At 42.7% G+C, this 14,076-nt stretch overlaps 2 protein-coding genes across 2 annotated transcripts in view; one reads left to right on the forward strand and one right to left on the reverse strand.

The window, feature by feature from the left end:
* LOC132207918 (complement C3-like) overlaps positions 1-336 on the reverse strand; it is a 250,276-nt gene extending 249,940 nt beyond the window's left edge. Inside the window, exon 1 of the mRNA XM_059643736.1 lies at positions 1-336. This exon is cut by the window's left edge and continues 750 nt beyond it. The gene's annotated coding sequence lies outside the window, so the exon portion shown is untranslated.
* Positions 337-8,805: 8,469 nt separating this feature from the next.
* The window catches only part of LOC125467360 (complement C4-A-like), a gene marked incomplete at its 3' end in the record, with an annotated part of 173,948 nt that continues 168,677 nt past the window's right edge, over positions 8,806-14,076 (forward strand). Inside the window, exons 1-2 of the mRNA XM_059643735.1 lie at positions 8,806-8,926; positions 13,737-13,929. Coding sequence (XP_059499718.1) covers positions 8,853-8,926; positions 13,737-13,929 — 267 coding nt within the window. The remainder of the gene's footprint in view (positions 8,927-13,736; positions 13,930-14,076) is intronic.

Consider the following 14,076-nt stretch of genomic DNA (forward strand, 5'->3'; position numbering starts at 1 on the left):
GGAGAGAGAGAGACAGAGTCGTAGAGTTGTACAGCAGGGAAACAGACCCTGCAGTCCAACTCCTCCATGCCGACCAGATACCGTAACTGACTAGTTCCATTTTCCAGCATGTAGTCCATATCCCTGCAGACCCTTCCTATTCATGTGTCCATCCAGGAGACTTTTAAATACTGTGATTATGATCGCCTCTGTCACTCCTCTGGCAGTTCATTTCTATACACAGACTACACTCAGTGTGAAAATATTGCCGCTTAGGTTTAAGGTGAGAGGGTAAATATATATCAGAGATAATGGGAACTGCAGATGCTGGAGATTCCAAGATAATAAAATGTGAGGCTGGATGAACACAGCAGGCCAAGCAGCATCTCAGGAGCACAAAAGCTGACGTTTCGGGCCTAGACCCTTCATCCCGAAACGTCAGCTTTTGTGCTCCTGAGATGCTGCTTGGCCTGCTGTGTTCATCCAGCCTCACATTTTATTATCAGGGTAAATATATAAATGGGACCTATGTACTTTGGACACCCCTACCCTAGGAAAAAGGACCTTGGCTATTCACCCAAGCCTTGCCCCTCATGATTTCATAAACTTCTGTAAGGTCACCCCTCAGTCTCCAATGCTCCAATATAAATAGCCCCAGCCTATTCAGCCTCCCCTCATAGCGGAAACCCCCCCCAACCCTAACAACATCCTTGCAAATCTTTTCTGAACCCTTTCCAGGTTAACAACGTCTTTTCTGGATGTGTTTGCTCGCTGAGGTGGTAGATTGGCTCCACATCCATATGTTTGTTGACGGATTTCCGATTGGAATGCCATGCTTCTCGGAATTCTCGTGCGTGTCTCTGTTTGGCTTGTCCAAGGATGGATGTGTTGTCCCAATCAAAGTGATGTCCTTTCTCACCTGTATGTAAGGATACTAGTGATAGTGGGCCATCTTGTTTTGTGGCTCCAAATCAATCCACCACCCTCTGAGAAAAGAACAAGAAATGACATCACCAATGCAGGAAATGACATCACTAATCCAAGGAAACCTAAACACTGAACTAGAAAGCGGGACATAACACCAGCGCTTCACCAGAGGCTCACTGATGATGTTACCTAGAAGGGTGATGAAACCGCTGAAAACGAACCTTCCAGCTCAGTGAGCAATCTTACATCCAGAACAACTTCCTAGCGTCCACCCCTTCTGAACCACACATTATGTTGTAAGATTCTATTCGATCTCCCCTCAACCTTCTAAACTCTAATGAGTACAATCCCAGGATCCTTAGGCATTCACCATATGTCAAACCTACCAATCCAGGGATCATCCGTGTGAATCTCCGCTGGACACGCTCCACGGCCAGTATGTCCTTTCTGAGGTGTGGGGCCCAAAATTGTACACAGTATTCTAAATGGGGCCTAACTAGAACTTTATAAAGCCTCAGAAGCACATCACTGGTTTTATATTCCAACCCTCTTGAGATAAAGGACTGCTGTGCCTCTTGAATTATCTCCAGAAACCACTGCCATTGCTGTTCCATTGTCTTCCCTTCCAACGAAATGTGGCTAGATCCTCCCTCATGCATTTAGTTATACTTACTCAACAGTAACACCATTACATTTTATTCAATTTTCTCCTGATCAAACCGCCAGGTGAGTTCCATCATAATATGCTCAGTGCCCCATTAAGGTTTCTTCACCTTAAGCTCCCTAATTAAGTTTGCCTCATTACACATCACCAAATCCAGAACTGCCTGTTTCCTCATGGGCTGTACCTCATGCTACTTCAAAAAAAATCTCATAGACATTGGTTGGATTCCTTCTCTTCAGATTCACTACCAACCTGCTTTACCTCGTCTATTTGCATCTTGAAGTACACCATGATTATTGACATTGTGCCTTTCTGACATGTCTTTTCTATCACCTGACTCATTTTCTGTCCCACATTTTGATGGGAAGATTGAAACTAACTCCCAGCAGCCTCTTTTTTTTGTAGTTCCTCAACTCTACCCACACATATTCTCTGCTTTTTGACTCTATATCATTTCTTGCTATCAATTTAATTAGATTTTTAACAAAGAACACAGCCCCAACCCATCTGCCCATCGGCCTGTCCTTTCAATTGGACATGATGTAATCTTGGATATTTAGTTTGCAGCCCTGATCCCCTTATACGATGGCAGCATAGGCTGTCCAGACCATAATTAATTATCTTTCATTCCTTTTGAATGTATTTGATTTGTTTTTGAATGCATTGTTTATTAATTGCTTTTACTAGTTTTGCTTTCCTTTGCTTTTCCTTTCCGCCTCAGTTTCCCTTTATTTTTCTCGTTGGTGCTCCTTTTTGGGCTTTTAAACCTGCTTCTTCAAGAAAGGCAGGTTTGCGGTATTAGGCTGTCTCTATAGGTGGCATTTGCACAAAATAAGCAGTCATTATGACATACCAGCTTACATCTACTTTGTTTCAATTTGAACATACAAAATTGCAAAAAGAACCAGCCTTCGCATACTGTTAATCATGCTGACTCTCACCCAGTGACTCATTCTCTCCATCTCACTCTTGCACTATTTCTCTCTCTCTCGTACTCTAAACCTCTTACACACATTTTGATTCCCTCTGACTCTCTCATGCTTGCACTCTCTCTGACCCTGGTTCTCACCTTCTGACTCTCTCTCTCTCACAATCTCTGAAACACACACTTCTCAAACACACACTGAGTCCAACACATTAAGACTCACTCTCTCTCACGATCTCTCTCTCTCTCTCTCACACACACATACACTGACTCTCTTTCACACACACGCTACCTCTCAGTCTGACACTCACTCTCTCGCACACTGTCGCACTCGCTCTCTCTAAATGTCTCTCATGCACACCTTGACTGAGTCTCTCACATTCACCCTTTCAATCTCGGACTCGCACTCTGACACTCTTTCTCACACTCTCTCAAAGCCTGAAACCCTCACCCACACACTCTGAAACTCTCACACACACTTTGTCTCTCTCAGACTCTCTCACGCTTACTCTCTCAGAATCTGACTCTCACCTTCTGACTCTCTCTCATCACACTCTCTCACTCCTTTTCTCTATCACAAATCGGATACTCTTTCTCATGCTGTCTGACTTTCTCAAACACACCTGTCTGTCTCTCACACACTCTCTCACACTCTGTCTCTCCCATTCTCTCACTGACTCTCTCTATCTCAGCTGTTTTTTTTTTTCACGCTCACACTGAATCTCTCTCACACACTCTGCCTCTCTCGCTCTCGCGCGCACTGACGTTCTCTCTCAAAGCCTGAATCCCCCTCTCACTCTCTATCACATTCTGATTCTGAATCTTACTCACTGGCTTTCTTACACACACTGACTGTATCTCTCCTTCTCGCACTCTGTCTCACTCTCTCTAAATTTCTCACACACACACACTTTGACTGAGTCTCTCACATTCACTCTCTCCAAGTCTCACTCTCACATACTAACTCTCTCGCTCTCTGACTTTCTCTCACACCATCTCCTCATTCTCTCACATTCTGACTCTCACAGACACTTGACTCACTCTCTCAGAATCTGATTCTCTTTCTTACGCACACTCTGACACTCTCTCACACTCTGACTTTCCACTGTCTCTCTCACACTGTCTCTCTCCCTATCTCTCAAACTCTCTCTCTCACACACACTTTGACTCTCTCTCTCTCTCTCACACACACACACACACTTGGACTCTCTCTCACTCACACACACACTTGGAGTTTGGGAAGGAGATAGAAACGGGCCCTGCGGGGTTGGGGAACAATGAGGTTGGAGGCTGTGGGTACGAGGTCCCCTGAGGTGATGAGGTCATGGGGTGTTGGAGATAATGGTTTTGTGCTCAGGGGTGGGGTCATGATCAAGGATGTTGTAGGATGAGGTGTCGGAGAGTTGGCGTTTGGCCTCGGCGATGTAGAGGTCAGTGCGCCACCCTTGTCTGTGGGTTTGATAGTGAGGTTGTGGTGGGAGCGGAGGGCTGCCCGTTCTGCGGGGGAGAGGTTGGAGTGGGTGAGAGGGGTGGAGAGGTTGAGGCGGTTAATGTCTCGATGGCAGTTGGAGATAAAGAGGTCGAGGGAGGGTAGGAGGCCTGGGGGTGGTGTCCAGGAGGAGGACTAGTGTTGGAGGCGGGTGAAGGGTTCCCACTGATTCCCAAAACCAGCCCAGCCTGTCTCTGCCTCCCTAACCTGTTCTTCCTCTCACCCATCCTTTCCTCCCATCTCAAGCCGCACCTCCATTTCCTACCTACTAACCTCATCCCACCTCCTTGAACTGTCCGTCTTCCCTGGACTGACCTATCCCCTCCCTACGTCGCCACGTATATGCTCCTCTCCACCAATCTTCTTTTCTCTCCATCTTTGGTCCGCCTCCCCCTCTCTCCCTATTTATTCCAGAACCCTCTCCCCATCCCCCTCTCTGATGAAGGGTCTAGGCCCGAAACGTCAGCTTTTGTGCTCCTGAGATGCTGCTTGGCCTGCTGTGTTCATCCAGCTCCACACTTTGTTATCTTGGATTCTCCAGCATCTGCACTTCCCATTATCTCTGATACAATTTAAACTGAGTTTTCTTCTTAGGAAGGCGTGTTTGAAAAGGCAAGGGTCACTGGACTTGAAACTTAACCCTGATTATTCCTTCACAGACAAGAAAAGACAGTGTTGAATATGGTAATTTCCTCTATTGACTGAGCTAACTGTAGGAGATGAGCTGTCTCAAAAACCGTTCAACTGAGATTCAGATTTTTTGTACCACCCGAAACCTTGCAGCATTGTCTCATCAACAACCCATTCAATAGTCAATCAAGGTTAGTGGCGTGCATGTCTGTCTGGGAAAAAAAAACAAAGAACTGCGATGCTGTAAATTAGGAACAAAAATAAAGTTGCTGGAAAAGCTCAGCAGGTCTGGCAGCATCTGTGAAGGAGAAGACAGAGTTGATGATAGAAGGGTTAACCCTTCCACAGAACGTCGGCTCACCGGACCCAAAATGTTAACTCTGTCTTCTCCTTCACAGATGCTGCCAAACCTGCTGAGCTTTTCCAGCAACTTTTGTTTTTGCTCCTGATTTACAGCATCCACAGTTCTTTTGATTTATATTTAGTTAGCCAATGTGGCTTTCGGTGTCCCCAAAACAGCTGTAAGTTTATTTAGAGGAGACATTCAGATGATAGGACTGATGAATTATTGATGTTTGCAAATAAATAAAATGTTGGATGCTTTAGAGAAATCACCTGACTATTTCTGGTAAATCCGAGTTCATCTGGCAGTCAAGAGACAGCGCAGGTTTCACTTCCCAACTGAGGATTTACATCGAGCCAGACACAGTGTTTGTGCACATTCCTGCAATTACCTGGCTACTGATTAACAACATCTAACCTTGGACTGAGAAGAAATGCTGATTATTTTGTTTTGTGGAAATATTCTATGGCTACACAGCTTCAGAAAGTGAGGATGGATCAAGTTCACATTTTGTTAATGTCCAGTCATGAATCCTTTGCTGCTCTCATTGGCGTTTCCATTTTACCAGTGCAAAGAGTTGTGTGATTTTTGTTTTTAAAAACACAAATTGAGTTATGTGAACTTCCACCAAAAAGCGCAGACATTAACCTGGTTAGGTACAGTCATAGATAAAATGTGTGTCTGGAGCCTAACCATGACAAAATCTGATAAACAAGTTCAATGTTTATAAAGGACTTTGTGACTCAGGAAATCAGAATCTTATGTGATATCAGTTTTTCAGAATAAAGTAGGGAAGAAATTGCAACCTGCTAATCAAGACTTCTATGCCATTCAAGGGATGGTTGATCTTCTTAGCTACTGTTATGTTTCTATTTTACCAAAACCTTACATCCTTCACTGTTCCAACCTCACTTTAGTAGATAGCTGAAACTTTGAAATTAACTACTGTTAGATGTCAAAGGTTTGCATCATTCCAAGAAATGGATCTGTACTTCCATCCTAACTATTTGGATCCTCAACTAGAGAAAAATAACCCTTATTTCTAGACTTAGATTTCTAACCAGAAAAATAAATAGTAGCTCTACATCTATGTGGATCATTGAAATAACCTGTTATTTATTTAAATTCTGCAGTGTCTCGGACAATTTTATTTCCCATCTCCTGTTAGGACACACATGCAATCATGGACTTTTATGGCATGACACGTGGCCCTTGGTCCCATCATGTCACGAAGCACATATGTATTCCAATTTAATATTCTAACACACGGCCCATAGGGTTCTATGCCGCTGCCTTTCAAGTATTCATTGAAATAGTTCTTAAATATTATGTTAGACCATAAGACATAGCAGTGGAAGTAAGGCCATTCGACCTATCAAGTCCACTCCGCCATTTAAATCGTGGCTGATGGGCATTTCAACTCCACTTCCCTGCACTCTTCCCATAGCCTTTGATTCCTTCTGAGATCAAGAGTCTGTCAATCTCTGCCTTGAAGGCATCCAACATCCCGGCCTCCACTGCACTCCGTGGCAACGAATTCCACAAGCCCACCACTCTCTGGCTAAAGAAATGTCATCTCACTTCAGTTTTAAATTTACCCCCTCTAATTTTAAGGCTGTGCCCACGGGTCCTAGTCTCTCCGCCTAACGGAAACAACTTCCTGGCGTCCACTCCTTCTAAACCATACATTATCTTGTAAGTTTCTATTAGATCTCCCCTCAACCTTCTAAACTCTAATGAGTACAATCCCAGGATCCTTAGCCGTTCATCATACGTTGAACTTACCATTCCAGGGATCATCCGTGTGAATCTCCGCTGGACACGCTCCAGGGCTAGTATGTCCTTCCTGAGGTGTGGGGCCCAAAATTGGACACGGTATTTTAAATGGGGCCTAAATGGACCTTTATAAAGCCTCAGAAGCACATCGCTGCTTTCATATTCCAACCCTCTTGAGATAAATGACCACATTACATTAGCTTTCTTAATTACGGACTGTACCTGCAAGTTAACCTTTAGAGAATCCTGGACCAACACTCCCAGATCCCTTTGTACTTCTGCTTTACAAATTTTCTCACCATTCAGGAAATAGTCTATGCCTGTATTCTTTTTTCCAAAGTGCAAAACCTCACATTTAATCAGATTGAATTTCATCAGCTTTTACCTGGACCACTCTCCTAAACTGTCTGAATCTTTCTGTATGTTGGCAACATCTTGGTAAATCTACTCTGTAAACTCCTCTAAAATGTTCACGTTCTTCCAAAAGTTCAATGACAAGATTTGCATGCAATACAGCAGCCATGGCAGAACTCTACCATCTTATCAAGCAGCATGATAACATTCTTTCTTTGTTATTAAAACCTTTGATAATAATCACCAGTACGCAATACGTCTTCTTTATCAACCTTTCCTGTGCTTTCAGTGATCAAATGACAAACACAATGAGGTACCTCTGATCCTCAGTTATTCTTAATATCTTAATATTCATCATGTAACTCCTTGATTTGTTATTCCTTTTAAAATTCCACATCCATATTTTTCTGGCTTAAATTCCATTTGTTACTGTTCCACCCTACTGACCAGCCCACTTATAACATACTGCAAACTAAGGCTTTCTATTTCATTACTTACTGTATCACAAATTTTGCTGTCATCTGTGAACTTACATATCAACGCATATATATTCCTGGCTAGACAAAGTGTCGTACATACTCAGTCATTGATTCATAGACAGCAACAGCACAGAAAAGTGCACTTCATTCTATCAAGTCTGTGCCAGTCAAGAATAACCACCTAACTACTAACTAATACCAGGTGCCAGCACTTTACTTAAAGCCTTGTATGTTTTGGCATCAACTGTGTATCTACATACTTAGTAAATGTTGTGAGAGTTTCTGTCTCAACCACCTTTATAGGCAGTGAGTTCCAGATTCCCACCATCCTCTGGGTGATCTTTTCTCTCTCACATCAACGTTACACCTATGGGTTCCTTAAATCTTTACTTCCTGTTAACGGACCCTGCAACCATGTGCAAATGTTTCTTCCTGTCTATGTCCCTCATAACTTTATATATCTGAATCATGCTCCCCCTTCTTTTTCTTTGCTACAAGGAAAATAACCCCAGTCTATCCTACCACACTTTATGACAAAAACTCTCCAGTCCAGAGAATATCATCGGATATCTCTGCACCCTCTCATATTACATTTGTCCTTTAATATTCATTGTTTTGCAGTTTTCATTCTTCTCTCTTGAGCCCTTTCCTTCTATTTCTCTTGAAGTATTTGCATTGAAAGTGAAGCAGTGTTTGTTTATAGCTGCTTGGTGTCACAAATGGTTGGCACTGTTGCCTCACAGCATCAGGGACCTGGGTTCAATCCTAGCCTTGGGTGACTGCCTGTGTGTAGTTTGCACCTTCTGTCTCTACATGAGTAGGTACCACCAAGTGCAATAGTTTCTTTCTGCAGTCTGAAGATGTGCAGGTTTGGAGAATCAGCCATGGTAAGAGCATTTGTGGGGTTATGGGGAATGGGTGGGATGTTCTTCGGTGGGTGTTGACTTGATGGGCTGAATGGTCTCTTTCTGTTTCTATCGTTCATAATTACAGCATATAACAATCCTCAATGGGAATCTTGTGATACATATACGCCTCCCAAATCCATTTCGTCTAATCTTCCAACTTGTTTTGAATCTGCTTTATATTTGTCTAACTTTTCCTTTCAATTGACAGAAAGGCAATGTCATTCAGATGCCAAACAGGATCATATGAAGTGAATAATTAATTGTCAATCGATATTATTGACAGTCCATATTTACCCAGAGGAGTGACTTAGATCTTTCCAGTTAAATTTATTGATAGATCTAGAATTGTCTACCAGTTTCGCTGAAAGTCTGCTTTCCATGTTAGCCATCAAAATGTTACTTCTACTCTTATGTCTTTACGTGGTTGCATCAGCAACTGAGCGAGCACCATCGTAAGTACAGTAATGTAATTTCTATTCCTGGTTATACACATCTGGAAACTGCTAGGCAAGTTTATTGCTTTGGGTACAACTCAGAAATATTACAGAAAATGTTAGTCGGCTGATTGGGAGCTGCATGTCTTCTAAGCATTGTGTGCGTCAAACGTTAAAAAGTCTATGAACAGTGTAAATCGGAGGATTAATAGAAAGTAATCATTTTTAGTCATTGCATCTGTTAAAGTTTATTCCATGGTTAAAAATGATTTCCTCGCACTGATTACCCAGAATACAAAACTAAAACAAGATCCAGCCTATAGTAACAATTTTGTCTACAAATTGAATCTTCCCGTGCCTTTACCCGATATCATTTCTGTCCTCTCCTGAATTGCCCACTGTCTTTCTATATGGGAGACAAGGAAGTCATAACGGAACTGTTAGCCTATACATTTATTCCATACAATATTAGTGATTGAGGTCCAGTAGGAATTACATACAAATAATATTTCCTATGAATACATTTCAGAATTTCCCACTGTTTTGTTTTCCCTCAAGCTAAAATCATGTTGAGAGCATATTATAACTATGGCTATGGCAACAGAATAGCAATCCTAACATTAAAAGTTCCTGATATGGAGAATTAGCCCTTGCACAAGTCAGCTATGAGGTGCAATTGGTGGCAATGAATTCATAAATGCTTCACTGAATCCTGCACAGTAATAATATCTGTCGAACCAGAGAGGTATTGTCAGCTCATTGTCTCAAATAGATGCCTCTTTTTCACTGTTTGCTCATCTTGGCTGATTTTTGTTAACTGGAGTAACCTGTGAGATTACCTGGAAAATTTAGAACGAGTTAATATAGATGTATTTTCCTACATAGGTCTTGTGTATTCATTGTGGGAGGTGGGCATCATTGGCTGGCCAACATTTTTATTGTCTGTTCCTAGATTAGATTAGATTAGATTCTCTACAGTGTGGAAACAGACCCTTCGGCTCAACAACTCCACACTGCCCCTTGGACCATCCCACCCCGACCCATCCCCTTATAACCCACACACGCCTGAACACTACGGGCAATTTATGGCCAATCCACCTAGCCTGCACATCTTTGGACTGTGGGAGGAAACCGGAGCACCCGGAGGAAACCCACACAGACATGGGGAGAACGTGCGAACTCCGCACAGACAGTTGCTCGAGGCTGGAATTGAACCCAGGTCCCTTGCATTGTGAGGCTGCAGTGCTAACCACTGAGCCACCTTGCCACCCTCATAGTTGCCCACGAGAGGGTTCTGGTGAACTGCCTTCTTGAACCAAGGTAGTCCACCTGCTGTGGGTGTAGTACACCTGATCTACAATGCCATGAGGGAAGGAATTCCAGAATTTTGACCCATTGACAGTGAAGGAATGGTGATATATTTCCAAGTGAGGATGGTGAATGGCTTGGAGGGGACTTTGAAATTGATGGTGCTCCCATGCATCTGTTGCCCTTATGCTATGAGATGGAAGCAGTCGTGGGTTTGGAAGGTACTGTCTGGCAAACTTTAATTAATTTCTGCAGTGTACCTTGTAGATAGTACACACTGCCGCTACTGAGCAACAATGGCTATGAGAGTGGATGCTTGGGAAAATGGTGCAAATCACTCAGGCTGCTTTGTCCTGGATAGTGTCAAGCTTCTTGAGTGTTATTGGAGCTGCACGCATCTAGGCAAGTGGGGAGTATTCCATCACACTGCTGACTTGTGCTTAGTAGATGATGGACAGACTCATGCGAGTCAGAAGGTGAGTTACTTGCCACAATATTCTTAGCCTCTGACTTGCTCTTGTAGCCATTGTCTATGTTTAGATTAGATTAGATCCCCTACAGTGTGGAAACAGGTCCTTCGGCCCAACAAGTCCACACCGCCCCTTGCAGCATCCCACCCAGACCCATCCCCCTTTAACCCACACACACCCCTGAACACTACGGGCAATTTAGCATGGCCAATCCACCTAGCCTGCACATCTTTGGACTGTGGGAGGAAACCGGAGCACCTGGAGGAAACCCATGCAGATACGGGGAGAATGTGCAAACTCCACACAGACAGTTACCCGAGGCTGGAATCGAACCTGGGTCCCTGGCACTGTGAGGCTGCAGTGCGAACCACTGAGCCACCGTGCCACTCATGTGATGAGCATAGTTGAGTTTCTGGTCAATAGTAATCCCAAGGTAACAACCTTAGATAGTGGGGGATTGAGTGATGGTCATACCATTGAATGTCAAGGTGCAGTGATTGGAGATAGTCATATCCTGGTATTCATGTGGCATGAATATTACTTGCCACTTGTCACACCAAGCCTGGATATTTTCCAACTCTTGTTGCATTTGAACATGGATTGCTTCAGTATCTGATGGGTCATGAATGGTGCTGAATATTGTGCAATGGTTAGTGAACATCCCTACTTTTGACCTTATGATGGAGGGAAAGTCATTGATGAAGCAGATAACGATGGTTGTGCCCAGGACACTACCCTGAGCAAATCCTGTAAAGATGTCCTGGAGCTGAAATGACTGATCTCTGACAACTGCAACCACTTTCCTATGTAGCAGATATGACTGTAACCAGATGGCTTTGCCCCCGTTACCCATTGATTTCAGTTTTACAAGTGTTCCTTGATGTTACACTTGTCTAATGCAGCCTTGATTTCAAGGGCTATCACTCTCACCTCACCACAGGAATTCAGCTCTTTTGTCCTTGTTTGAACAAGGCTGTAATGAGGTCAGGAGCTGAGTGACCCTTGTAGAGCCCAATCAGGCATCACTGAGCAGGTTATTGCTAAGCAGATCTGCTTGTTGACACTTTTAATGACACCTTCCATAACTACTAATGATGGAGGGTGGGCTGATGGGCAGTAATTGACTGGGGTGGATTTGTTCTGCTTTTTGTGTAAAGGACATAGGTGGGAAAATTTCCACGTTGCTGGGTGGATGCCAGTTTTGTAACTGTGCTGGAGCAATTTGTCAAGGGGAATGGCAAGTTCTAGGCCACAAGTCATCAGCACAATTGTCGGAATGTTGTCTGGACCCATAGCCTTTGCAGCACCCAGTGCTTCCAACACATGGAGTGAATCGAATTGGCTGAAGACTGATAATATGTGATGCTGGGAACCATAGGAGGAGGCCGAGATAGATCATCGACTTGGCACTTCTGACTGAAGATTGCTATGAATGTTTCAGTCTTATCTTTTGAACTGATGTGCTGGGCTCTTCCATCATTGAGGATGGGGATATTTGTGCAGCCATCTCCTCTAATGAGTTGTTTAATTGTCCACCAGCACTCACGACTTGATGTGGCAGGACTGCAGAGTTTAGATCAGATCCATTGGCTGTTGTATCACTTAGCTTGGTCCATTACTTGATGTTTTGGCTGTTTGACATGCAAGCAATTTGGTACTTTCACCAGGTTGTCACCTCATTTTAAGATATGCCTGGTGCTGCTCCTGGCATGCCCTCCTGCACTATTCATTGAATCAGGGTTGATCCCCTGGCTTGATGGTAATGTTTGAGTGGGAGATATGCCAGGCCATGAGGTTGCAGATTGTGCTTGGATTACAATTCTGCTGCGGTTAGTACTCCACAGCACCTCATGAATGCCCAGTCTTGTGTTGTTAGATCTGTATGAAGTTTGTCCTTTTATTTTATTCTTTCAATGGGATGAAGGCATCATTGGCTAGGCAGCATTTATTGTCCATCCCTAATCGCCCAGAGGGCAGTTGAGAGTCAACCACATTGTTGTGAGTCTGGAGTCACATGTAATTCAGACCAGGTAAGGATGGAAATTTTTTCCCCTAAAGGGCATTAGTGAATCAGATGGGTTTTTCTGACAATCGACTATAGTACATAGTCATCATTAGATTATTAATTTGTATTCTAATAAAATATCTGAATTCAAATTCCACCATGGCAAGATTTGAACATGGATCCCCAGATTATTACCCAGGGATTTGGATTCATAGTCCAGTAATAATACCACTAAGCCATTGCCTCTCCATGCATAACAACAGTTAGAGAGTATTTTTAATGTGAAGGTAGGATTTCATCTTCACTTGGACTATGTTATGCTTATTATTACAGATATTTACATGGACAGATGCCAGCTGGACATCCATCTGATTTTATGTTAAAGGAGAAAATGAAGATACTGAATCAAAGTTGTTTACTTACTCATCCAAATAATGCTATCCTAAATGAATCTGAGCATCACTAATATACTGAACACATCAATAAGAAGTTACTTGCTAGGTTCCAAGGAGATGCCTCGTTTTTACTTTAGGAAAAGAAAGATAGATTGCTGTATTATCTATTAATACCACAAAAAAATAAGAAAATCATTAACAGCAACACTGAAATGAAAATCTCATTTGGTTCAAAAATTTCAAAAGAATGTCAGGGATCAGCAAACAAAGCACATGCCTACTTCAACTGACTTCAACAATAATATGTATTTATTATTGAATGAATTGAAATGCCCCAGTGTGCTTCACAGTGTTGATCAATGAATGTTATTTGACAACGAGCCTGTTATGAAATATTAGGGCATGTGACCAAAAGGTCGATTCAATGCATCAATTTTAAGAAATAACTGATGGTAATGAGACTTAGCTTTGGACTATCAGCGTTAAGAGTTGTCAGTCCTGGAGAGATTAAAATTGAGGTAGACAAAAAGGTAGGAGCGAAAATATGGTGGTGGGATATTGGACTGGAGAGAATTCCAGGAGGTGGGGGTTTGTGAGAAGGTTACTGGGAGAATAGTGATTATTTTGATGTATTTTGGCTTTCATTTTAGCTACCTGATTACTGCCCCGAATATCATTCACATTGGGGTAGAGGAAAGTGTCACTATTCAATTGCATGATGTCAAAGACGTTGTTCACTTTCAAGTGTATTGCTGGGACATAATCAAAAGGAAGAAATGTTCGGAGACAGCACTGTTTACACTAAATCCAGAAAACAATTTCCAGGAGACAAAAACTATCATGGTGAGTCCCTTAACAAAATGTCATTAAGAATAAAGATCTATTTTGAATAATTAGATGTTTCAAATGTGCATTCCAAAATGTATATGCAACATTTATACTCCAGCACTGCTGTCAGAATGGTGTTCCAGGCGCAAAGAAGTAAGATGA

The sequence above is a fragment of the Stegostoma tigrinum genome, unplaced genomic scaffold (genome assembly GCF_030684315.1).
Source record: "Stegostoma tigrinum isolate sSteTig4 unplaced genomic scaffold, sSteTig4.hap1 scaffold_204, whole genome shotgun sequence".
Taxonomy (NCBI): Eukaryota; Metazoa; Chordata; class Chondrichthyes; order Orectolobiformes; family Stegostomatidae; genus Stegostoma; species Stegostoma tigrinum.